Here is a 26,374-nt window from a genome sequence, read left to right on the forward strand (position 1 = left end):
GTCCTCTCTGCCATCCTCCCATATTGACTTACCTCACCATTTTCCAAAGGTACAATCCGGGAATGTTCAGTAGTACAAAGTACATCATCATCCTGGCTGATAGCCATATTTGCCTTCTGCCCAAATTGTTCCAAACAATCTACTTTAGAGTCTGGGAACAAAACATTTTAATACTATAAAATAAAATATTATCATCTTATTGTAAATCTCTTAAGAAATCTTATGTTTCCAGGGCACCTGGGTGGACAGGTTGGTTGAGCATCTGACTCTTGATTTTGGCTCAGGTCATGATCTCAATAGTTCATGAGATTAAGCCCCATGTCAGGCTCTGCACTGACAGCACAGAGCCTGCTTCGGATTCTCTCTCTCTTTCTCTCTTTCTCTCAAAATAAATAAACATTTTTTAAAATAATAAAAAAATAAAGAAATCTTATGTGTTCCTAAGAAAATACATCAGAAGGAAAGAACAAAGAATCATTTAAGATTTTTAGAAGAAAGCTTAGAATAAAGTTTTTAACTCATGAAAGAAAATAGCAAGCCATGTCAGACCACTTACTTTCAACAGAAATGTCTGGAAATGTGGTTCTAACTCCTCCTTCCTCATTGGGCAAATTTACCCTCTAAGGAGCATTCATAGAAAGCCCAGTGCCTTTGTAAGCAAAATTCCTATCTGCCTCAATGCATCATAGGGTTCAGGGACACTGACATTCTTCATTAGTTGAAAATCAAGGCCAAGGTAAATAATGTGAGAGGAAGGATCCATGAAGATGGAACTTAGTCCCTGATTTTACATAAAGGGAAAGGGACTGGAGCTATGGCCTAGTTACAGGTATACTGGTTCTTATGAAACAGTGGTAAAAGCTTTATCATAAAAGACATTTCAACCTCAGTTCTGCATGTTTATCCTTGGAATGAATGCACACATGCTTGAGTAATAAGAATGTTCTGAGAGTAACCAGAAAGTTAAAGTTCACCCAGAGTTAAAAATGAGCCAAGCTGAGAGACTAATTTTCTAGTTAAATCCAGTGTTGATCTTTTGCAAATAATTAAGGTCCCTCATAGCACAGTAATATGCAAGATTACTTACGAGCAAAGTATTGCCAAGGTGAGTAGGTGCTTCCAAAATCTACTGATCTTTCCAAGACCCAAAGATCAGGGCGAGGAGAATTTGCAAATTTGATTATAATATAGGCCACATGGAAAAGCTGATAAAGCAAAGGAGACACAGTTATTATACAACCTTGACCACCTTTATGTGATGCTGATTCAAGGCAACACATCTAGCCACCCCTCTCCCAAGATCCAGATCCTATTTCTAACTGCCTAACTCTGTCTCGGTGTAGACTTCAAGCTTATCATGTTCAAAACCAAATCATCATTTTTCTTTCTCCACCCAGATCTATACATTAATCTCTGTCATACCTTACTCATTATACCTTTGATTTTTAACAAGCCTACACGGTATCTTAAAGTCTGTACCTTTGAAAAATCTTATGTCAAGCAACTACCATCTTGTGCTAAGCCCTTCCAGGACCAAGAACCAATAGTACAGTCCACAGTGTTTCCCAGGAGTGTCATGGCCTCTGGTTGGTTCCAGGGCTTGGAGAGCTCACAGCTGCAGAACTGAGAGCAAAGAAGCTCTTTGATATAGTGATAGCATCTCCTTCCCCGGCACCATCTCCCGTCTCCTTTCTTCCAGATTTTTCTCGCTCTTTTTGATTTTCTCATTCATCCTCATTACTCTTTTGCCTATGACTGGAATATGCAGAAGTATGGAAGGGAGACTTTGGTCCTTTCTTCGGCCTTCCCCTCATGAATCCCAACATGCCTCCCACAATGGACCTGAGGCATCCTTGTAGGTCTACTCTTACCCCTTCCCTGAAAACGTATATGGCTTGAATTTTGAACCCTGAAAGTCTATATATTTCCCAAAGAGCCTGGTATGACAACAAGTACAGGTGTTAAATGTGTTAACGTGTCAATGAATAAGGATTATCTCCATACCCCATGCTCTCCACCCCCCCACACACACACTTCCCTGACCCCAAGTAACAGAGCCAACAGTGGCTTTCAGAAGAGGACTCCCCCACCTTATTAACTAGCCCAATCGAGCAATTTGAACAATAAGTGCGTCTAGTTAGAGAAAGAGGCAATACTCAGACTTTGTGAGATCCTTTCTCTTTTTAGGGACAAAATAAGGGAGTTTCCTCTTTATATTTTTTACATACAATGATATGGTAAGAGTCACATGTTTAAAAAATAAAAAAAAGTCTAGAGGCGCCTGGGTAGCTCAGGCAGTTGAGCATCTGACTTTGGCTCAGGTCATGACCTCATAGTTTGGGAGTTCGAGCCCTGCATCAGGTCCTGTGCTGACAGTTCAGAACCTGGAGCCTGCTTCAGATTCTATGTCTCTCTCTTTCCCTCTCTGCCCCTCTACCACTCATGCTCTGTCTCTCAAAACTAAACAAACGTTAAAAAAAGGTTTTTTAAATAAATTTTACAAAATAAAATAAAATCTCTTTAAATGCAGCATTAATAGAAGTCAGCCAGATTCCCATATCTGCTTCTGTACTCAGTTTGTTGTGTGATATTGCTTTGATTGAAATATTTAAAGAAAATCTGGCTTTGCATAGATCTGTTATAGGAAAACAGAGGATCTCAAAGCTTGTGGACCTCCTGAAAGGTCTCGGGGACCTCAGTGGGTTCTCAGCCGCACTTTGAGAACCACTGCTCTTGGTCACACAGATTACCGTTTGCCCTAGAAGACCCTTGGCTTATTCTCTGCAGAAGGAAGAACTGTCACACCAATTACGGCAAACCCTAAATTCCACCAGTTCTGTCCCAAACACTTGTTCTTTGATCTTGAAAAAAAAGCTGTTTCCCTGGCTCAGATTAGTGTTCCCAGATTGTTTACTGATCCTTGTTAATAAATGATCCAATCTCATGGAGAAAAACTAATTAGGAATTGTAAGGTACTCTGAAAACCATAAAGGGATACCTAACGCTAGAAACAATTTCCAAAAGACACATACCATTATTACATAGTGAAGGAATTCATAGGAAATCCCAGAACTCCAAGTTTGTAAAATCACTACAAATATATTTCCCTGAAAACTATTTGTGTATCTGTTAGACCACATCAAAGTAAGGCTGCCTTTAGAGATGAGTATGATAGGATATAAAGGAAACATTTTCGGATACAGGAATCATTTAAAGCATGCTTAACATCTTCCCTCAAAATTCTACAATCATAGCATACATACACCCCAAAACAACATATTTACTTAATAGTTTATGATCTAACAGTTACTATGTTCCAGGTACTAGGTGAGATACCCCACAAATACTATCTCTCAAGAGGTTAAGTAACATGTCCAAGTATTCTAGGCATAAAAATCCTGAGCCTATGTGTCTTCTTCTCACTAACCACTAGTTAAGCCATAGAACCTAAGAGGTACTTAATAGCTGACCTGTCTCATCCTAAGGGAAGTAAATTATCAGAAAACTTCCAAATACCATTATTTCCAAACATCCTAAGATTCTATTATAGGGAGCCTGGAGAAAGGGAGCTATTATAATACATCTCGAGGATTACTTGAGTGCATTGGTTTTCTAAAGTTGCACTTTCTGCTACTGAAAAATCCAAATGAATGAAATAGTCTCGGTGGCTAAGAAGGAATACTCTTTTTGTGTCACTTCATCCTGTCTCAAGGTAATGTATGATTCCTCCGAAGCAAGCACAGCAGTTAAAAGATTCCAAATCTAGGAGCAGGTGCAGACATCCCTCAGTGGTCTCCCCCCACCACCTGCCAACTTTTGGGAGCCGGATACCCAGAATAATATAATAAGCCCACTGATGCCACCAATTCATCTTCCAGTGCCCATGGGATGGGATATCCCTCCCATTTTCATCTGAGGAACTGGTTTCTGAGGTTCCTCAACACACGTTAGAGTGCCCTAACCACTGTTGGGTGCACTTTGTTTCTTCTGACTCCACTTGCATGACCAGACTCCATGGTTTCTCTGTCACCACACTGCTGAGTAACCTGCAGTCAATTCTCGCTAGGAACTCCAGCTCTGCAGCAAATGTCCTCTGAGATTCAACATGTCACTGTAAGGCAGAGTGAGTGGTCCCCAAAGTGGGTTTGTAGCTCAGCTCATACAAGTCAACCCAACAGGTATGAATTTATTATTTTTTACCTGATCACTTAAAATCATGTGTCTTTTAAATGACTTTTTCCAGGGGTACCTGGGTGGCTCAGTAGGTTAGGCATCTGATTTCAGCTCAGGTCATGAAACCAAGCCTTTGAGTTTGAGTCCCTCATCAGGCTCTGTGCTATGTCTCCCTTTCTCTCTGCCCTCCACCGCTCGCTCTCTCTCTCTCTCTCAAATAAACATTATAAATAAATAAATAAATAAATAAATAAATAAATAAATAAATGGCTCCTTCTGTTAAACTCCCATTATCAGTTACTTATGTTTGCTCCATTTAATTACTCAAAATTCTTCAAAGCATTCATTGGTGACATAGGAGATTCTCGGATGTAAAGAAGGGGACTTTATGAGACTAGAAAGAGCCAGACTATGAAATCTCTAGATGCAGGAAAGCAACGGCAGAGCCATGCATTTTCAGAGAAATAATATTTGGGAGTCAAAGATACGGAGAAAGAAATGACTAGAAAGGACTGGGCTGTAGTCTTCCCTCCATGTGATTTTGGAATGAGCTGAAGAGGACATGAACTTTGTTCATGATCAATCAGTTGGAGATACAAGGTAGTCTTTTAAATAATATTTTAAGAAGAAGACAATAATCATAATGGTAGAATGTGAGGCACTTTGACTTCACTTTATAGGGAGCAGATGAGATGAAATGGTACCATCTGACCTTTGCTTCTCTGCCAATGCTCCCCATTCTGAAGCCTCTGATATTCCAGGTCACTACAGCCCATCATTTCAGGGCCTTCCTGGATGGCACTTAGTACATGTTCAATAAATACCACAGATGGATGAATGGATAAACGGATGTAGGCATGGATGGATGATTAGTAAAGCTGTGTAGCTGCCTCCAAGTTCAGGAGGCAGAGGGGAAGCCCTGAGTGTCCTATCTAGGGCCCACGCTTGGAGGTGGACGGCTACAGGTGTAGGAGAACCCCCTGCAGTGAATCCTTGCCTTGCCACCTGCTGGGCACATGACTCTCAGCACCTCACTGAACCACTCTGAGATTTTATTTCCTGGCCCATAAAATAATAACATAAAATGATCACAAAAAATATTGGCTAAGTAAATAAGGAGCAATGACATCCATGTTATACAAAGTTTATGTTCTCATCTAAAAGAGCACCTCTCATGCTCTGTGACATAGATTTACTTTCATCTGTTGTTTCCACATTCGTGTCTTAATCACTCCTGTATCTGCAGAATAGGTGCTTAATCAATGTACTTAAATTGAAATGAAATGCATAAATGGCACATGCGAAATTGCAAAATGCTATGCAAATGTATTTAAAGTCACATCCAGAATTATCTTCTCACTCAACTAAATAATACACCCTCCACCAAAAAAGTCTTAAGTTTATGATGTGAAATCAGTCTGCTCTAACAGCTTGAGAATTTGAGAAACATATTGCTCCACAAAGTGGAGTAAAATGTCTAATTTACTTTTTCCAACATTTTAGTTTGCATGATTTTCAACCCTAGAGGAAAGCTCAAAGAATGGTACAATGGATAGCTGTATACTTTCATTGGGTGCACAAAACGTTAACATTTTGCCAACTGTGCTCTCTCTCATGCGTGCCCTTTCTGCACGTGCATGCAAACTCTTTTTGAATCTTTGCAAGTTTCAGACATCATTATGCTTCACCTCCAAAATATTTCAGCAGGTATATCCCAAGAACACAGACGTTTCTACACATACTCAACATGTTGATGCCTAAGAAATTTTACCATTTGGGAAAAAATATTATCTAACACACTGTCCATATTCCAATTTCCTTGAATCTTCTAACAACACTCATTGGATTCCAATCCAGGATTACATGTACATGTACCTATCAAGTCTTTTGTGTCCTATAACCTAGAACATCCCCCCATGGTTTTTGTCTTTCCTGACACTGACATTAAGAAGAGTCCAGGTCCTTTCTATAACAGATGGTTCCACAATCTGAATCTGATTATTTTCTCACGATCTGATTCAGAATAAGCATTTTGGCAAAATTACTTCCTGCGCGACCCTTTCTTCTCATGGCATCATGCCAGTGGGCACAAGATGCCAGGTGGTCCTATTGTCAGTGATGCTGTGTTTGACCCTATGTCTAAAGAGTTGTCCACCAGACATCCCCATCATTATCTTTTTACCTTTTTCATTAATCATTAACCAGTGGAGAGGCACCTTGAATCTATATTTTTTTATGTTTTTTTTAAATTTATTTTTGAGAGACAGAGAGAGACAGCCTGGGAAGGAGAGGGTCAGAGAGAGAGAAGAAAATACAGAATCTGAAGCAGGGTCCAGGCTCTGAGCTAGCTGTCAGCACAAAGCCCGATGTAGGGCTTGAACCCATGAACCGTGAGATCATGACCTGAGCTGAAGCTGGACACTTAACCCAGGTGCATCGAAACATATATTTTTATTAGCTAAATTATAAACATTCCCATTCTCCATGTTAAAATATGAATACAAGTTATGAGAAGTCAGTCCCAAAATATGGAACCAAACCATTAAACTTCCAGACTGGTGCCCATCTGGAAAACCTATCTATGGAGCTAATTTTATTTTTAAAAAATGTTAATTGAGAAGGAAAAATGCAGATCGAGTAAAATTAAACTATTTTAGTAACTCTGAGATTCCATACAACTCTGTATGTATTGTCCTCATAAAACAATCAAGGTCAGTGATGAAAATACAACTCAGCTGGCCTGAAAGAGAATCCTTTTAATCCTGGTCCTAAGAACACATCTGCCAATGGCACAGCAAAGGCACCCCGTTCTTGTAGCTTTATCATTACCTGGGGCTGCAAAACCCAGTCTCTGACACCATCAAAAAGAATGTGCTCAGGAGGAAAGTCACTTTGTCCCTCCGTGCCTTTTACTATCTCCCAGAAGCACCTGCTCACCTGTGAGGAGGGAACGTGGATCATTCCTGAAACTTACAGGAAGGGACTCTAGAGGTCTCTAGGTCAACCTCTCACCCAAGGTAAGAACTTTCACCCAAGAATTTCTTTTTGAGTGGAAACCCATTTCATTGCTGACAAGTTCCAGCCATTACATTTCCTCGGTGTTTTGTCAAAAACTTTCTCTCATAAGTCCACTTCTCCTGCCTTGGAATAACACATGACAGCCTGCCCAGGTTTACACACCAACACCATGCCTCTCTGGATTCTTTTTAAGGAAGTAAGATTCCAGTCAGCTGGAGGTGAAGATGAAGGTAGAAAGTAGAGAGGAGAGAAGAATCAAGAGTCTCTTGCTTCCTCATTAAAAATAACTACAATGGCCTGAGAAATGACAACCCTAAAGCAAAAATGAGTCAAAAGATTTGGAACACTCCAATAACTTGGGAAATGGCAAACCTACTATTTTTTTAATGGAAGATTTCAAGAAGACAATTGAAAGATAGAGAAAAGTCAAACACTCACATCTATATTATATTACTGATGAATTCTTAACTCTGGAGGAAAAAATGATTAATGACAAAGAGCATGATTCTCAGTCCTTGTGGACTTCAAGCATTATTCCCTAAGTAGACTCAAAGTGCAGAATTTGAGACTAGAGTATGTTTCTCAAGAACATTTTACCTAGAAGTAACAATTTACAAAATGCATTTGGTGGTGGTTTAAAATAAGCTGAAGCCCCCTGGAATCCAAGAACTCTGAGTCCGATTTCTTAATGACCACATATTTTACCCTACTCTGTGTGGTTACTCTAACTGTCCGAGGTTTTTGTTTGTTTGTTTGTTTTTGTTTTTTATCTAGGTCCTTATTCTCCCTGTAAAACGCAGGGAATTTTCTGTAAGAAAAAGTGGTTCACTCACTGAACTGAAAAGCAGCCTAAGAATCTGTCTGACAAACTATACAGAACAAGGGAAGTTACACAGTCAGGTTCTTGCAAGGAAAAGAGGTTTCACTAACTCAATGTTAATTACCAGCAACTAAGTTATTGAAATCTTCCTTGAATCTAGTTAAAATATTTAAGACTATATGATTCCTAAAAATAGATTAATTTCTATAAATGGCTTACACTAGGCTTCAACAAAACATTTCTCAGTTGTGGCGATTTGTCCTAAATCAGATTGCAAATGATGTGACTGTCATTTTTCACAAAGACCACCCCTTGGGGCACCTGGGTAGCTCAGTCAGTTTAAGTGTTCAACTTCAGCTCAGGTCATATCTCACAGTTCATGAGTTCATGCCCCATGTCGGGCTCTGTGCTGACAGCTCAAAGTCTGGAGCCTGCTTCAAATTCTGTGTCTCCCTCTCTCTCTGCCCCTTTCTTGCTCACATTCTGTCTCTCTCTCTCTCTCTCTCTCTCAAAAATAAACATTTAAAAATTTTTTAAAAAGAAGAAGAAGACCACACCCTCCTTGGGGCACTTGGGTGGCTCAGGCACTTAAGCTTCTAGCTCTTGACTTCAGCTCAGGTCATGATCCCAGGGTCATGGGATCAAGTCCAATGTTGGGCTACAAGGTAAGTGTGGAGCCTACTTGGAATTCTGTCTCTCTCTCTCTCTCTCTCTCTCTCTCTCTCTGCCCCTCCCCTACTCATTCTCTCTCTTTCTCAAAAAAAATTTTTTTAATTAAAAAGAAAAGAAGACTATACCTTCCATAATGTTCCAGTCTCTTCCTCTTGATCAATATCCTCTGCCTAGAAAGTTGTAACATTTCTGGCTACACTCCTAATGGTTCTTTCCTACTTTTAGTGGGCATATCTATTCCTTTTTCCTCTGTTACTTCTTTCTTAAGTTCACCAACCATGGCTAAATCAGAGTTTTACCTAAGGCTAAAAAAATCCTTTGGGCTGTAAATCCAATGATCCAGTGATCTTACTCATGACAAGGCACTTCAGAGACCTTTTCAACAAGAGTTGTACATGTCTGTAGGGCATAATGATGGTCACCTAAATTTTATTACATGAGATTAATAATAATACAATGAACTTTAACCTAGCAAGTCATTTCAGATCAGCTGGGCTACGGATTAAATAATCTTAGAATTCATTCTTTGGCCAGAAGTGGTCTTTGCCTCCTGAACACAAAATCCCCTGGTGTGGTTCTCCAAGGGGATGGTACCACCCACTGTGGTGTGTGGAAAATTTAAGATTTTCCTGGTTGTCACAACAACAAGCCCAAATAAAGGAAGAAACCATGCATCTGCAGCGCCATCCTTTCCACCCTGAAAAAGAGCACCGCCAGTTCTGGCCGAGACGCTGCTCCCCTGGTGTCTAGGATCTGCCATCCAGAGCATGAGTGGGGAGGGAGCCATGTCAGAGGCATTTGTCTTATGTTTATTGGGACTTTTGAGGGCCTGAATGCCCTTCTCACCTTATGAATCTTGCGGGGAATGGAATGTACCTTCCAACTTTAGAAGCTGAAAATGCCAGCTCTCTGTCTCCTGTGGGAGGTATGGCAGTATGAGTACATGCCCCGGGGTCACTGAATCAGAAGTCTCCTTCCAAGATTTTGCTCCTAGAGCAAGGGATACAAAGAGGTGCAGGCGAAGACAATGAAGAATTCTTTCTGGAAGCAACAAAGATGGCCGCACCATCTGGCTTCTAGGGACAGGTGCAACCCCAGCACAGGTGTACTGAGTCCAGAGTCCAAACTCAGGGCTGACAGTTGCAGTTTGCAGGCCAGCCTATGTTTCAGACCATGCAAAACCTTTGCTTCTTCCCATTTTCTAAGCTTGATTCTCCATGCTCCTCAAAAACCCTCCCACTACCTCACCTCTTCTCCTTCCACTCTCAGAGGTGATGTCTTCTCTTTCACTGGAAAAATCAGAACTACCAGAAAGGACTGCCTTCCTTCCCGTTTGCAGATCTAGAAGACATTTGCTACTACACATCTTCTTCTTCCCTCTGGACCAATGGAGGAAGGAGCCTCTTCTTGTCTAAAGCCAATCCCTCCCTCAGTACTCTGGGTCGCCTCCTGCCTTCTGTTGTATCCTCCCATCAGCTTTTAAAGTCTCTTCCATCTCAAAGACAAGAAAAGCCTTTCCTTCCATCCAAACCCCCTCCTCCCTTCACAGCACGTTTCTTCCAAGAGTGCACATGCACACTCGCTTGTCCGTCTGCTCCCCTCTCACTCACTCCCAGCTCACCCAGAGTCCAGATCTCAGCCTTTCCTCGCTTGCACCACACTCTCCCCACATCACACCATGACTCTCGACTTACTCTCTAGCCCAGACATTCACGTAAACTTCAGACCCACATTACAACTATGTGTTCGATCTCCACCTCCTTCTCAACTTGACAGGACCGAGTGAAGCCTGATCCCAGCCCCCCAGAGCCTGCTAATTCCTATTTAATCCATAGTTCTCAGTGAAGCGTTCTCTTTAGTCAGTCCTCTGTATTTAATCCTTTCTGGAGCATCATGTTTTTCCTTTAAACATTCCTTACAGGATAAGTAAATATTCATAGCTAGAACGCTCATGGCCTAGTGAATACAGGATGTGTGTGTCTGATTATCCTGCCCACTCATGAACTGCAACAGGAATCCTCTGGCTACTTTAGCTTAGGCGAGGGCAGCACCTGCACTTTGCCAGGATGAGGGTGGTGCTATTAGTCGGCCCAAACCCTAAGGATTGCATTTACTTGGCATAAGATGGGACAGCTCAAAGTCACCTTCACTGTACGGAAAAGGTGCCTCCTGGCTGAGCTCTCAAATCTGGACATAAGATAGCCTCTTGTGTCCCAAATGTTCCCACTTAAATGCCCTGGCTCCGGCGGACTATAAGAGGCACTTTCATAGCCAGACAAATGGATGGTAACTAGTGAAGCTGCAGGGTAGGCAGTGGCCTGGGTGTAAAGGGTCAGAGTGGATGGGGTGAAGGGAGGTGGTAGGCAGCAGATGGAGTGTGGACAGGCTCCATGCCTGACGGGTATCAGGAAAAGTGGGTTCTGTGCACATCTCAGTCTCTGCCAGAGTCAGTGAACGTGGGTCAGTTTCCTGAAATCCAGCCTAGGGTGAGACACTGTCAGGAATTGGAGCAGGGATTCAAGCCTGCCCCAGACAGGATGTGGGGTGGAACCTGAGGGAAGAGGGCAATGTGACCAGACACATCCATGACAGCAGATGTGGGCTGAACTGAGAGACCACAGCCGGTGGCCCCAAGCTCATGGGCTCCAGGTGAATGTGAGAGCAGCGATACCCCACATTGCAGGCTGGCAGAGAAGGGGACTGCAGTAGGGGGATGGGGGATGGGGACACCTTCCATGCCCACAAGAACCACCCCACTAACACCATCTACCACCTCATGGGAATGAGGTCTGAGTCCAAAGATGGTATTTGAGGTGAGTGACTAGGCATTCTAGAAAGGTGGGTCTGAGGTTGGAGGGTGCGTAGAACCCCAAGTTCCATCATCCAATCTCCACACGATGACCCACCCCATCTCTCACTTCCCAAGGACCCACCTCTACCCTCTCCCATCCCCTTACTTCTGGCTCTTTCTTCGTGAAGCCTCTCCCCAATCCAGGGCACCTTTTGTCCCTGTACCCCAAAAGCTACACAGAAAGGAAGGATTATACCATAATGTTAATGCCATCCTATCTTGCAAACATGACACATGACAGCCATTATAGCTACACAGGGGACTGAATGGGTTTTTAAGACATAGCTTAGGAAGTTCTTTTTATAACATTTTTTTCTGGGGGAAGAATGCAACATGAGTCCTAAATATCTGATTAAACTTTTAACACATACCTCATTTATACTTACATATGATTTCCCCTACAGCAATATTCCATTAGTTAATGTGAAGGACTATCTTACTAATGACTATATAAAAACCAACCCTGCCGTAATGGTCAGACACAAGGAAATTGATACACATACAGTATGAATGAACTTTCATAACATAAAGTACATGAATATGGAAGAGATCAAACCAGATGTTAGGCACATTTATGCAAAGTATATGTGTGTATATACGTATACATGTGTGAATATATATACACACGTATGAATATATACACATATTCATAGACATGTACACAGTCATATGCATTAGGATGGAGTCTGTCTTATTGTAATAGACTAGTTGCATTGCAGTTGACAAGCAACGGAAAACCTCAGGGGTTAAATTTGTATCTCACTCATGCTACATGTCTCTTGAGGGTGGGCTCTGCTTCACACCCTCCTCACACAGAGACACAAACCAACAGAGTGCCTACTATCGGGAACATCACTGAGGCAGGAAAGGAACATGGTGCATCATGCACCAAAGCAGGTCCCAGGACTATGCTTCCCTTCAAAGACCTGGTCAAGTGCAGCTCTACTTAGAGCCTCGAAAGAAAAGAACTGGACATCCTGGCGAGCTAGAAATGCAGAGGTGCTGATGCTTAAAGGACCCCGTTTCATACCAGTTTGGCCCCACAGCCCCTGCTAAGTTAGAAATCAGTGGTAGGAGCTGAGATTTCAGAGGAGTTGGGTTCTCTCTCTTTTCACCCACACTACCCATGGTGGACACAGAAGGCAACTCTAGCAGAGAGAAGATGCGTTCAACTCTGGACATTTAGCCACACTGGGGACAGCAGGATACTGCCATGCTCTCAGAATCAGATGTGCATTAGAAGCAGCTGGGAAGCATGTTAAAATGCATATTCCCAGAATACAATTCTAGAAACTCTAATGCAGTAGGTCTGCAGTGAGGCCTAGTAACAGAGTTTAAAGCAAAATGAAAACACAGGAGCCCCTGTATAAAGGCAAGAAAAAAAAGTGCCTTTAAAGTTAGTAAACTATACTTTTTCCTTCCACCATTTCTTTCTTAGCCAATCATGATTTTTTTTTTTTCTACTTAATGTTGTGCTCTCTTGGGCAAGAAGACTGTCTCTGGGTAAGTACAGACCCTGACAGGCACCAGGGGACTTTGTCCAGCCACTGGCTGTGTACACACCAGGATCCTCCTCCCTAAAGCTGCTGGGTTGATACAACACACCACACTGGCCCGGGGCAAGGGCAAGAGAGGTCAATCTCCCTTCCTATGGACACACTATCCAACCCACACTACGGGCAATTCCTAAGGGATTAAAATTTCCCCATAGAAATGTGCTTGATACCTGGATTCTGAATGTGTGAGAGACTCATTCTTGTCAAGCTGCCCATGGCTCCACTACCTTGAGACAGGGGTGGCCCTGCTGTGCCCCTCTTTGGTGTGGTGTGCATGTAGCCAAATCTCCATGCGCCTATTGTCAGACCCCAACCAGGACAGCAGGGTAGAGACAAGGAGGAGGAGGGGGAAGGTAGGAGATATTGAAGCACCAGGGCTTAATGGAGCAGACGGCCAAGCACCAGTGTAGAAGATGATCCAGGAGCCAGCATATCCTCCAGTGTCCTATTGGACTTCACTTACAAAACACAAACTCAAACATAAAATTATTAAGAATTTGAAGATGACAAGCATGGGTCTCACTTCTGAGCACAGGGATTCAAGGACTAACTTTGAGAAACACTAACCTAAAGACAGGTTCATCCAGGAGGAGAAGGTAATCAAGAAAAGTCCCAACACCAAAGAGTAGGACAAAAGGGTGGAGACTGACAGCCCGCACTACTCCAGACAGGGAGCCCCTCCATGTTCTAGAAGTTGACATCAGGGTCCCAACCATAGGCTGCAGGCCCTCAGATAACTGCTAAAAGAAAACATGACTCTAAGACCCAGAGAGATGATCATGATGAACTCACAGGGGTGACCAACAATTCTGGTTTGCCTAGCACTGTCCTGGTTTCACTAGTGAAAATCCTACAACTCAGAAAACACCTCGGTCCCGAGAAAACCAGGATAGTTGGTTGTGCTATGAGCAGGGTCAGTAATTGGTCCGACAACCTATTTATCTTTGAACCACTAACGGAAAGGCTGCTTCCTTGTGAAATCTTCCCAAAATACGCCAAACAAAGATGACATCACCCTCTGAGACAGGGAAATAAGAACTCCATAAAAATCTACTTTTTGCTCTTTTTGCTGCTTTGATTCTTGCTAGGAACTGCACCCCCATCCCACTTTATACACACCTCACAATGCAAATAGCATCTGATTTCCTTGTAAGGGACAAGAGTTAATTATTTCTCTAGAATAGATAATATCTAAAGAAAGTCTAGGTGAGAATGACCAGCCGTAGCTATTATAGGCATATTCCAGACCACCGGCGCTTCACATCTCAATGCCAAGCCCCCTGACTCCTAGGAGTAATACGTGGGCCTTTGTCTTTATTCTAACAGGTTCCTAGATGCCTGAGAGGACATGTACACCAAGCCACAATCCTCAATAAAAAACCCAAGACCCTGAACAAAGATGAGACTCATGCTCCTTTCCTTTCCAAGTTTCCCAGATACTCCATCTGTATCTGTTATCTCTATGTCTTCAATAAACTTGGCTCTCACTTCCTGCTGGCTCATATTTGATTTCTATCCTACACAAAGCCAAGGACCCTGTTGGCTGGTCCTACAGGACCCCTCTGGGTCCCCGGACCTGGCCTGCTGGCATCACCTGATAAGTAAGTATTCTTATCAGGGTGCACACGAATTCTTCATTCATGCCTTTGACTCTCCAAGAAGAATGTGAAGTCCCAGAAGACATTCTGTCCCAGTAGATATAGGAGGGATCCTCTGGTATTGTAGTATGTAAGAAATATATATTTGGTCTTGTCCCATTTCTGGCACACAGTTTCTAAAACCCTTGGAATTTCCTAAATGATAAGAGAGCTTAATGTGCCTTTTGTTATATTAATGAGGTTTCTCAAAAGCTTCTAGGTCACCTAGGCGTGGGGATTAGCTGCCAGAATAACCAACCTCATGATTATAGGGTTGGACCTTTCAGTCCCACCCGCTGCCCGTTCTGGAGGGAAAAGGGGTTGGAGGTTGAATCTATCACCAGTGGCCAGTCATTTAATTAGTCATGCCTGTGTAATAGAGCTTCCATAAAAACCCAAAAGGACAGAGTTCACAGAGCTTCGGGGTGGGTGAGTATGTAGCCCGTTGGGGAGAGCGGCGCACCCAGAGAGCACGGAAGGCCCACGTCCTTTCCTACACACTTGTCCAAGGCATCTCCTCCATCCAGCTGTTTCTGAGTTCAATCCTTTTTAATAAACTGGTAATCTAGCAAATAAAATATTTCTCTGAGTTCTGTGAGCCAATCTGGCAAATGCATCAAACCAGTAGAGGGAGTTGCTGGAACTTCCAATCTGTAACTGGTAAATCAGAAGCACAGGTGATGGGGCGCCTGGCTGGCTAAGTCTGTTGAGTGACCCATTTTGGCTCAGGTCATGATCTAACAGTTTGTGAGTTTGAGCCCTACGTCAGGCTCGCAGGATGTCTCCCTCTCTCTCTGCCCCTCTCATACACGCATGCGCGTTCTCTCAAAAATAAACAAACATTTAAAAAATGATTTTAAACAAGAAGCACAGGTGACAACCTAGACTTGCCACTGGGGCCCCAAGTGGGCATGGGGCACAGTCTTGTAGGACTGAGTACTTAATCTGTGGGATCTGATGCTATTTCCAGAAAAACCGTGTCAAAATTGAGTTGAATTGTAGGACACCCAGCTAGTGTCCAAGAATTACTTAGATGTCTTGGATGTATGGGGGGAAACGCACACACTGAAATGTGTCAAAATTGGAAATCCCATCACAAATGTCTGGAGAAGCAGCTAAGGTATGACACAGTGGCCTGATGCAGTGGGCCAGTGGAGCACCAAGCCAGCTCAAGGCCAGCCAAGTGCCGCTCACTGAGCTGGAAATCCCAGAGTTTCCAGAATCTTTGCTCTACAATTTGGGCGGCAGCTTAGCCCCAGAACCTGAAGGTCTATCTCTGCTGGGCTCAGTGCCCTGAGTGTGAGGAAATGCAGGGTCAGGAACTAAGAAAACTGGACAAGTGGCTAGGGCAGCAAGTAAAAAAAATCAAAAGGTGTAACTTTCAAGGATTGGTCAAGTAGAATTACTAAAGTAATAAGAAAAAGGAGAATGAAGAGGGAAAACCAGCATTTACTGAGGATTTAGATGTGCCAGGGACTAATGCTTTTATGTTTCAGTAGCCCTTACAATAATTCCAGTCCATTGGAACTAATATCATCCCTGCTTCATAGATGCAGAAACCGAAGTCTGGAGAAGATGCAGAACATGTCTACAGTTACCCTGTGAGTAAATAACAAAGTGTGGACCTGGGCCCACATCTGTCTGGGCTTCCATGCAATTAGCCGTCCTGCTGTTGGGGACAGCTAAGGGCCCGGCAGGGCTAATGCTGGGGAGGGTGCTCCTTTCTTCGAGGAGTCTCTCCTTCCTGCCCAGGCCAGAAACTGCCGCACAGCCTGATTTTCCAGTCCCTGTGTGTACCACGCTCAAGAAAGCCAGAAACAGGGGGAATATAAAGAGTTACTTGGATGCAAGGATGCTTTGACTCAAACCCAGGGTCACTGTGTCCCTAGCATAATGTCTGTTATCACTCACAAGCCCCTTTGGGAGATTTTGCCTGCTCTTCCCAGACCTCAACTTGCACCAGGGGTCTCGCTTCTTCTCCACTGCCCCTCCCTGCTGCTTCCAGCTCAGCCTTTGCCTTGCTCTCCACCTTCCAGGGAGACCTGAGGATAAGCAGAGTGTCTCCCAGCCCCTTGCTGTTCAGAGTATGGCCCACAGATCAGCAACAGTGACATCCTTGGAAAGCCGCTCAGAAATGTAAAATCTAAAGTCACACCTGCAATCTTCTGAGTCAGAAATGTTATTTGAATCGATGACTCAGATGTACATTCAAGTTTGAGAAGCACTGGCCCAGCCCATAATATATATTCTTTTTTCCACCATGAGCACATCATCAGCACTGCTCTTTCTCCCATGGAAATCTGATCTCAAGTGAATTTTAAGTCAGTGTGTTTGGTTTCTTTTCTCCCAACATTAGCCTTTTAAGAGCTTTAGGCTCAGCTAAAGGAATTCTACACCCAGTGAACAGCCAAATAATCTCTAGAAAGAGCTGACCGTGTTTTTCTTGCAATGGACTATCTTCTCCAGACCATGATTACAAACCAGTTTGGGGGGGTGCAATCAATCTATCCTATCTTCTATAGGATAACATGTTGAGTAAGAAGTTTCAGCACAGAATGTAATTTATTAAGCCCTGACTGTTCTCCAATGTAAGCAACAACTCTTAATAAGAGGAGAAATAATGGCTAGGAAGAAATACAACGTGGGTGGCAAGGGGTCGTTGGAAAGAATGCCTCAGGGAGACATGATGAGTCATGGTGTGACTACTTAGGATGAATCCCTATATATTTAGAAACAAACCCACTCTCAGCTGTCAACACACACATTATTTTCCTACTGTCACTGGAAATATCTAGGAGCAAGAGAAATAAATATCTAGGGATGAAACAATACAATAGTTAATAAGGCCTTATAATTAAAAGATATAGTTACCCTAGGGGGGATAAAACACCATTATAAAATCAGCACTAAAAGAAAATAGCTGGGTAAGTGCAAGCCCTTTGTCCTTTATTATAAAAGGATAATTATAACCTGGCCTGCTCTTCACATGTCCTTTGATGCTTGGCCATTCTGCCTGATGGTGCACATCTCTGTGACAATTCACTTAGAAGCAAAATTCAAAACTTAGCCACACCAGCTTGCAAAGCTTGAATGGTTCCTACAGAATGGCAGCGTACTTCTGTCATAGACTATGAGTCTGGAGTTCTCTCTTGTCCAGCAAGAGAGCAAAAGCAGAATTGAATACGAGAGAGGCTAATGTCTGGGAGGAGACAAGAGCCCCGAACAGGGGTTTCATCTCCATATTTATTGAGTTCACAAGATACTACCCACGTGGTCAATGTGAAGAAAAGATTTGACACACGTGAACGTGGGGAAAACAATCAGATGGCAATTGTTAATTTGTGTGTATAAGAAGCAAAGGGTATGGGGGACAAGTGGAGTTTGTGATCAAGGTACAATAGTATAATGGCATCAGATGGAAAGTAATTTTTTGCAGAAGATATAGCAAGTTACTCATGATCTCATTACAGCATCTTGCTAGCTAACCTCGGGTGCTTTCACCCCGGGATGGTGGCTTTCCCCCTTAGGCTTTTTTCTTTTTTATGTACATAGAACCTATTTCCCCACACACTTCCCTAAATGACTCAGCAATATCACTTAGCTCTATAAAATAAGAAATATTCCTGTGTGAATATACAAATGTTTCAGGCTTTGGATAATCATTAAGTAAGGTAAAACACATCTTGACAGTTTATTCTAAGTGGCAACCAAATGCACTAGAAATGAAAACAGTGATTTTATTTTACTATTTCATCAATATATTACTTGTACTCATCTACATCCCTTTTCGTTTAATAAAAAAAAAAGAGTGGGGTGGGATATAAAGCTCTAAATCCTAAAGGATGTAAAGAAATTAATAAGAAGCAAAAACTAACAAAAAGGAGTGAAAGGACACTTACTGGTAGGAATGTGATGTGAAGCCCAGAGTGAAGTTTGTTTACAAAATGGCAGTCACGAAGCTCTAGGCAATTGCATGGCAGAGCCAAACATGTGACCCTAGTAGCTCATATAAAGAGGGAAACCAGACCGCAATGTCCAAATGTTTTGTTTAGGTCTTTAATGCCACTTAGAGGTGCAACTTTTTGGGGGGACCAAAGGGATTTCTCAAATGGATCTTCCAAAGGAACACTGTGGAAAGTGATGGATAACATTCTGAGCAAGGGCCAGCAGTTATAATCAAACACCCACAGGGCCCTGAGCATTTTATGGAGCTGGAGTACAGACAGACAGACAGACCCAACGGTCATGTGTCATCACTGCATGACCCTTCAACCAGACTGCAGGGCACAAACCCTGGGTCTACCCCGAGCTCGCCCGTGACCAGCAACCACAGTTTATGTAACACCATCAGGAGGCATATCTCTGAGCTTCAGCTTCCTTTTCTAGAAGAGAGGAGCCTTCCTTATAAGGTTGTTGCAAAGATCAAATGAGTTAATACTTGAAAAGTGCTTAGAACAGTTTCTGGCATAAGTATGGTACCTTTAACTCATATGCTATAGATGCCATGAAACTTATACTTTTAGATTCTAAATTTATTTGAATTCTAAATGATTCATCTTGTGAAGTAATATTGAAAATTATTCACCTAGGGGTGCCTGGGTGGCTCAGTTGGTTAAGTGGCCAACTTCAGCTCAGGTCATGATCTCACTGCTTGTGAGTTTGAGCCTCACATCGGGCTCTGTGCTGACAGCTCAGAGCCTGGAACCTGTTTCTGATTCTGTCTCTGCCTCTCTGCCCCTCCCCTGCTCATGCTCTGTCTCTCAATCTCTCTCTCTCTCTCTCTCTCTCTCTCTCTCTCATAAAAAAAGAAAAAATTATTTATCTTGCTTCATTTTGTGAGGCAAATGTTGAAGAATTTTCCAAGATGTATAAGTTTATCACAACTCCTCCTCCCACCTATTTTTCTAAATGTTTAAATTAATACACTACATATAAATGACCAAAAGCCCAACTTTTCATTATGTCTTCAGTATGTTCCAAATTACAACTGATGAGTATTTTAGAATCTATATATCCCATACGTATTGCTTTAGGTATGGGAGGGACAACTGTAAATTGGGCAGACAGAAGTAGGGCAATCTCTGTACGCTCATTCATTCACACATGAAACGTACATTCACTGAATTATTTCTATGCACCAGGCATTCTCTATAGAATGCTCTTAGTCACCTCCTCAATAATTCTCTTTCATTCTTCCAGAGATGACAACTGAAGGATTCTGGTCATTTCAATCACTTGAAAAGCCTTCTTCACAAGTCAGAGTACTGAGTGTCACTCAGAGTCCAGCATGGGACAGAGTACCTACTAGAATAAAGTACTTGGGGAGAGTTTAAGAAATTGGCTGTTTGCAAAGGAGTGGTGGGGGGCGAGGGAAGCCGTCTCATGATGGCAAAGAACCTTGGAGCTAACATTGGAGAGCTCTCCCTGCCATGGACCTGAAGGGCCAGGAGAGGAAGCAGAGCCTGGAGCCGAGATAGGGCTGCAGCTGCAGGAGCAAGTTGCCTGCAGGAGCCAGGAGCCTCAATAGAAGACCTGAGATCTGTAATCTGAGGGGGAGGGTTAAATGCCTCAGTCTTGATCTCCTCCCCTTCTCTCAGCTGAGCACTTTTCTGTACTACCCACTGGCCAAACTGTGCCAGAGGCCCCAGGATAGGTTTGCCCATGAAGCCCATTGCACCAGACACTGAGGCAGGGTGAGGAGAGTCGAAGGAGGGAAGGGGGTTAAGGGGACCATCTAGATCACAAGAGGGCTGAGGGCTACAGCCCTAAATAATTAACCATAGTATCTGTAACTGCACAACCAAATCTCAGCTGGAGAAGAGTCTTAAGGTCACAAAAAAAAGAGACTTTTCAGGAGCGGACTCAATGGATATTGATCCCTTTGAAGAAAATTTGCCATTCGTGGTCTCAAAGCAACACTTCAGAACGTGGCCCATGGGCTGTCTGGTAAACAAGAACAGACGTGCAGAGGAAGCATTCTGAAACCTTTATAATAATTGGAAGGAATAAGTTGGTGTCTTTTGTATATGATTTTTAAAAATGTTTATTTATCTTGAGAGATTTTGAGAGAGAGAACCTAGGCAGGGGAGGGTCAGAGAAAGAGAGGGAGAGGGAGAGGGAGGGACAGGGAGGGAGGGAGGGGGAGGGGAGAGAGAGAGAGAGAGAGAGAGAGAGAGAGAGAGAGAGAGAGAGAGAGAGAGAGAGAGAGAGAGATCCCAAGCAGGCTCCACGCTGTCAATGCAGAATCTGATGCAGGGCTGGATCCCATGAACCGTGAGACCACAACCTGAGCTTAAATCAAGATTCAAACACTCAACCAGTTGAGCCCCACACCCCCCACCCCCCAGCCCACCTATATCCAATTTTTTAAATGAGGCTTGTATTTTGTAGCTCTTTAGGTTTTATTTTTCATTTCCTTTTTTCTAAGGATTCGTTTTTATTGTTTTTTAATGGTCTGTTAAACAACAGAATCAGAAATGTTAAAATAAATAAAACGCGCCCTTTGTCACAGATGGTTTGAGGAATGCTGCTCCAAGTGTCGCTGTTTGAATTTCAATGTGCTCATGGCCCAGCTGAGGAGACTTAAATGCACATTCCAATTCAAGAGGTTCAGGTTCAGGGCCCCAGGACTCTGCATTTCCTGCAGGCTCCTGGTGGATGCCAGTGCAGCTGGTGCAAAGACCAAACCTGGAGCAGCAAGGGTGGGAGCTGCCCGGGGCTGAAAAGGAGCACAGTTTTAGGGATGGGGATGTAAACAGGCCATGGGGTGTGTAGCTGTGGGGACAGTGTGGTTAGGGAGCCATGCACGGACTGGCAGAGGTGGACACAGGAAGGCCAGAAAGCCGTGACCTGGAACTGAGTGGATCTCTACCTGGGAGGGTGACAAAATGAGTTAAACAAGGGACTGTGAGCAAGCCACAGCAGCCCACAGACAGAGGCAAGCCAGGGCAGCCCCGGCAAGGTGCCAGACCCACCTGTCCTAAACGCTAGGCCTTTCAGGTCTAGCCCTGCCCAGGCCTGAGCAGCAGAAGGGAGATGCCCTGCCCTGGAAATGCAGGCATTTGCAAACAGCTGCCCTCCACCCAGTCTCCCTTCCCTGCCCACCTACCTGGCCCTGGCCTGCCCCCTCCATCTCTCCTGGAGCTCCCGACACTGCATGCTTGTGAAGTGTGAAGGATGGGGGTCAAGTCTGCAGAGCTAAGATGACTGTGACAGGGAGGGGCAAGAATCAAATGCTCCACCCTGGTCACCCGGTGAGGCTGAGAAACTCCAAAGGTAAACATTCCATCTCCCCGAGTTTGGGGAGCTTAAAGCATACGGAGCCGAGCACATGGTGTACTGAGTCAGGAATTCCTCAACTGCAGTGTGTTTACCTTGGTGGTTCGAGAGTCAAAGAGAGAAGTGCAAATAGCGCAGGAGCTTGCGGGTGAGTTAGAGAGACGGGAGCCTGAAGCAGCCTTGTCTGCACGTTACTCTGTGGAGGAAACCACCCGTGTAAAGGAGCAGGAATTGCCAGACCATCAGGACTCAGGGGAATGAGACCCGGCCCCTCTGGTCTGGAAGGAGCTGCAGGACCCTGGGGAGGTAGGCTGCCCACACTACCTGTGCCAGGAGGCCACTTGTGGCCACAGCTGTAGCCAGGTGGTCAGCTTGGTCTTGGTGGAGCTGAGCCTCCTTGGGAAGGAGCCCTGACCTTCCCTCTGTGGGGCTGGGAGGGCGGCCAGGGACACACACGCACAGACCTTTCCTAAAGCCTGGCAGTGACCACAAGAAAAGGTGCTGGTCTAGTTAGGTTTAAGTTTTTTCCTAAAGTTAGGAAATGTAATAAAAGAATGGAAAATGAAAAAGCAAAAATGAATAGAACCTTAGAAACTGGACTAGGGAAAGAAGGGGCATTAAAGAGTGAAGGAAGGTAGTTTTGTCACTTAGAGGGGGCTTCAGGGTCACTGGGTTAAGGTAGGAGCTAGGACTCTAGGGCCCTGAGGTGGGTGCCCTGGAAGACAGCAGGAAAAGGAGAGGGGGCATCGGGCCCACAGATTCCCCCGAGATATTATATTTAACTTGAGCTTTCATTGGAACCATCATGAAGAATTTGTGAAATTCAGTTTTTCCTTATATACACTTGCCAACAATAGTAATAGGAAAACTTCCATGATTTAAAGCCAAAATATGCCTGAAATCACAAAAGTTTCACATGGGAAGAAACATAAAATAGTTTCCACAACCAGCTATGGAATAAAATAGGCTCTTTAAAAAAAAATCAATTTCCATTTACTGTGCATTTTTCTGATTTTGTTGCCATTTAAAGGTCTCTAGCAGGCTGACCTCACTTGGGATAAAGCAGTCAGAAGCTTATATGAGGATGGAGAGCATCAGGAAAATGCCAGGTCAGCTTTTTTATCTCAAATCTCACCAGGAATAATTGTTCCTTTTGTCTTTTCTGAACTGAACTCTTCTGTGTTCCCAAAAGGAAGTATTTTCCCAATCAGCTTTATGGTCTTCCTATATAATATATAAGATGGTCAAAAAAAAAACCAAAAACAAAACAAAAACAAAAAAAAAAAACCCAGACACAATAGCTAACAAAGGCTGAGCTCTTACAGTGTGCAAGGCATACTTCTAAAAGTTTTTTCGAAATTACTTTCTTAATTCCTCACAACAACCCTACAAGGGCAGGACTGGTTCATCCCCAAATTTCAGATGAAAAAACTTCTCCGGAGACATTAACTAGGGGGTTCAGCGTCACACAGCAAGAAAGCTACAAAGCCAGAATCGTACCTAGGAAATAATCCAGAACACATCAATATGAAGTACAGTATAAATGGGATTACAGAAGAAAGTAAAACTCACCAATAATCCCACTATCCAAAGAAAAGCATTCTTAGTACGTTATATTTTCTCTTTCCTAACTTTTTTCTTTGTTTATATACGCCAAGAAAAGGTAAACATACCATGCTATGTATACAGCTTACATATGGTTTGATCTCTTCACAACTTAGGAAAGACGTACCATGTCATGGCATGACATCCCTGTCAGTGAAGGCCCCCCTGATGGCATCAGTCTAATGTCTGATGACCCACTGCACCAACCTGTCCCTTTACTGGACATGAGATTGTTTTCCAGTTATGTTATTACAAAAACTGCTCCCAGGAACACCCTTGCTCAAACATTTTGAGCATTTATTTCATTATTTCTTTGGATAAATTCTTAGAAGTAGCAGTTCTATGACAAAAATAGTGATTTTTTTTAAAAATGAAAACATTCTGGAATGACATAATGTCAGCACAGCGTTTCCAGGACTTTAGTGTGAATATATTTATATACTTCACTCTCAGAAGAGATAAAGCAGCAAAAGCTTATTGGAAGTGCAGAAAAGGGAGAGAAGAAAGGGCATTATGACAGTCTCTCTAAGTAATAATAATAATAATATTCCACATTTGTCTCATGTTTCACAAGGGTCAAAGCACATCACATATGTCATTCACAAGCATCTCTAGCCACAGGCAGTGAACCCTCCTTGCCCTCAGATGCCTGACCCCAGCCGTCCCAGGCGCCTTTCTGGGTCTCTTTCCCATCCTGACCACTTCCATATACACAAAGGCTGGCACAGTGGCCTGGGCTCTGCTCAAGGAGCAAGAGTAGCTTTCCTTTCTGTTTGGTTCCTGGTCCCACCTTACTAATTATCAATGCCTGGTATACAGTCTTCCCTCTGTCTTCTTCACTGCATGGCCAACCCTCAGAGAATCAGGATTAACCTTTTCTAAAAGGCACCAAGGACTTTGTTTCTGTTTATTTTTCTCTCCTCAGCATAAACCATGATCCTGAGAGTTCTCAAGAAACCAACCTCATGTGCTATGTTTGTGGTCTAACTTCATGAGAGGATACAGGGTGGGCTGATTCAGCAGGTGGGAGGCTGCTCACTCTTGCCTCTCCCTGCACTGAAGGCTTCACCTTCCCAAGTGATATCCAACCCTGCTCATCACCCTGCCTGACAAGAAAGATCCCTCTACTGCACAGTGGCCTTAATCCTTGGACACAGCCAATGCCACAGTCATAATAGTGTGTGACATAAGGATACCTGGTAAGAGTCACCAAGGGGAGTGGAGGGGTCACAGTAACCCACATTTATCACTTTATCATATTAACTTCTATCTGTAGAGAATCTGGGAGAAAATTCCAGAAGACAAGTATTACTGCTTCCTAGTACCATTTCTATTCCTGCTTCTGTCTCTTGGATTTGTGTTGTCTGCCTACAGCGTTTTGGAAGGAAATATTTAACTCATTTTCTGTTATGTTTGTTATCCTTGTGGTACTGTTTATAGCAAATGTAAATGTTGGGGATCTTTAAAAAGATATAGCTGTTCATGATTATAGCAAGACATCTAACAAGATGGATAATATGAAAAAGAACAGTACTGGAATTTTTCTTTCCATTTAATTTAGCATGTGCTGAGGACATAGCACCTTCCAGGACTTTGAAGCCTGTGGATAAAAAGAAGACTACTAGATGCATGGCCCATGACCTTAAGGACTTCGTGGCTTTCTGCACCTTCACAATACAGAATACCAAGTACCTCAGAGCACATGGAAATAGCCCCAGGGGAAAGCAGGCAGAAAGGGAGGGTTTTTAGCAGGTGATACCTGAGTTATCTTGGGAAGTGAGGCTGGGATCTAGTTGGAAGACTCATAGGTTCATTGCAGGAAGAGCAAGGACCAAACTAGGGTAGCGCAGTACTGCTGGAGTGGAGCTGGCACCGCCATATGAAGGAGCGAGATGTAATAATCCAATGGTAAGAAGGGCGGGAGGGGGAAATGGCGGGATGCAGAAAGGATTCAACCAGATTCAACAAGTGGTGTGCTTGTGAACTAGCTCCTGGAAGAAGAAGTCCTGATTATTAACAGTTACCATGTCTGTGGTCTAAATGCTCTCACTGGGTTCAGAGCTGGGAAGATTCACAGAATCAGCTCACCCAATTGATAGGAGCCCCCTGCAGCTTGCCATGGAACGGACTGCTTCCCTGGTTAGAAAGAAAGCTCACTTCCTCTTTTTGGGCACCTTTCCTGGCCTTCTGTGCAGTTAGGTGGGTCCACGTGACTGAGTTATAACCAAGAGAATAAGAATTCCCAGAATAAGGGGCGCCTGGGTGAGTCCGTTATTCGTCCAACTCTTGGTTTCAGCTCAAGTCATGATCTCATAGTTTGTGGAATCGGGCTCTGCAATGACAGCACAGAGCCTGCTTGGGGTTCTCTGTCTTCTCCTATCTCTGCCCCTCCCCTGTGTTCTCTCTCTCTCTCAAAGTAAATAAATAAACTTAAAAAAAATTTCCAGGATAAGACTATGCCGCTCCCCGCCTTGCCCATAAAAACCTCCCACATATAATCCTCCATCATCTTTTCTCATCTCCACTGGCCAGAATGGAGACAGCCTCCAGAGCAACCCTAATAAACCTGTATTGAAGATGGTGGAGACCCAATATGGAAGGAGTCTGCATCTTTGAACCCTTGTTTCAGGGGAGCTACCTGGTCAAGATCAGTTATGCTTGAATGGTCACACGAATGAAAAATAAGCTTGCACTGTATTTAGCTACCAGAGTCAGGATTTATCTGTTTTCAATCTTAAGTAACGTTAAGTAATACACGGAGTAA

The 26,374-nt window shown here is 43.4% G+C and overlaps 1 protein-coding gene and 1 long non-coding RNA gene across 2 annotated transcripts in view; one reads left to right on the top strand and one right to left on the bottom strand.

Annotated features, from left to right (window-relative positions):
• Positions 1–26,374, bottom strand: part of LOC115277423 (laminin subunit alpha-3-like) — a 225,862-nt gene that overhangs the window by 183,628 nt on the left and 15,860 nt on the right. Inside the window, 2 exon segments of the mRNA XM_029921574.1 lie at positions 33–151; positions 1,088–1,205. Of these exon segments, the coding sequence (XP_029777434.1) occupies positions 33–151; positions 1,088–1,205 (237 nt within the window).
• Positions 22,140–25,885, top strand: LOC115277301. The gene is made up of 4 exons (XR_003902357.1): positions 22,140–22,311; positions 23,036–23,114; positions 24,536–24,809; positions 25,172–25,885. It is a non-coding gene; the product is annotated as an uncharacterized LOC115277301 (long non-coding RNA).

Source organism: Suricata suricatta, chromosome 14, assembly GCF_006229205.1.
Source record: "Suricata suricatta isolate VVHF042 chromosome 14, meerkat_22Aug2017_6uvM2_HiC, whole genome shotgun sequence".
In the NCBI taxonomy this organism is placed as follows: domain Eukaryota; kingdom Metazoa; phylum Chordata; class Mammalia; order Carnivora; family Herpestidae; genus Suricata; species Suricata suricatta.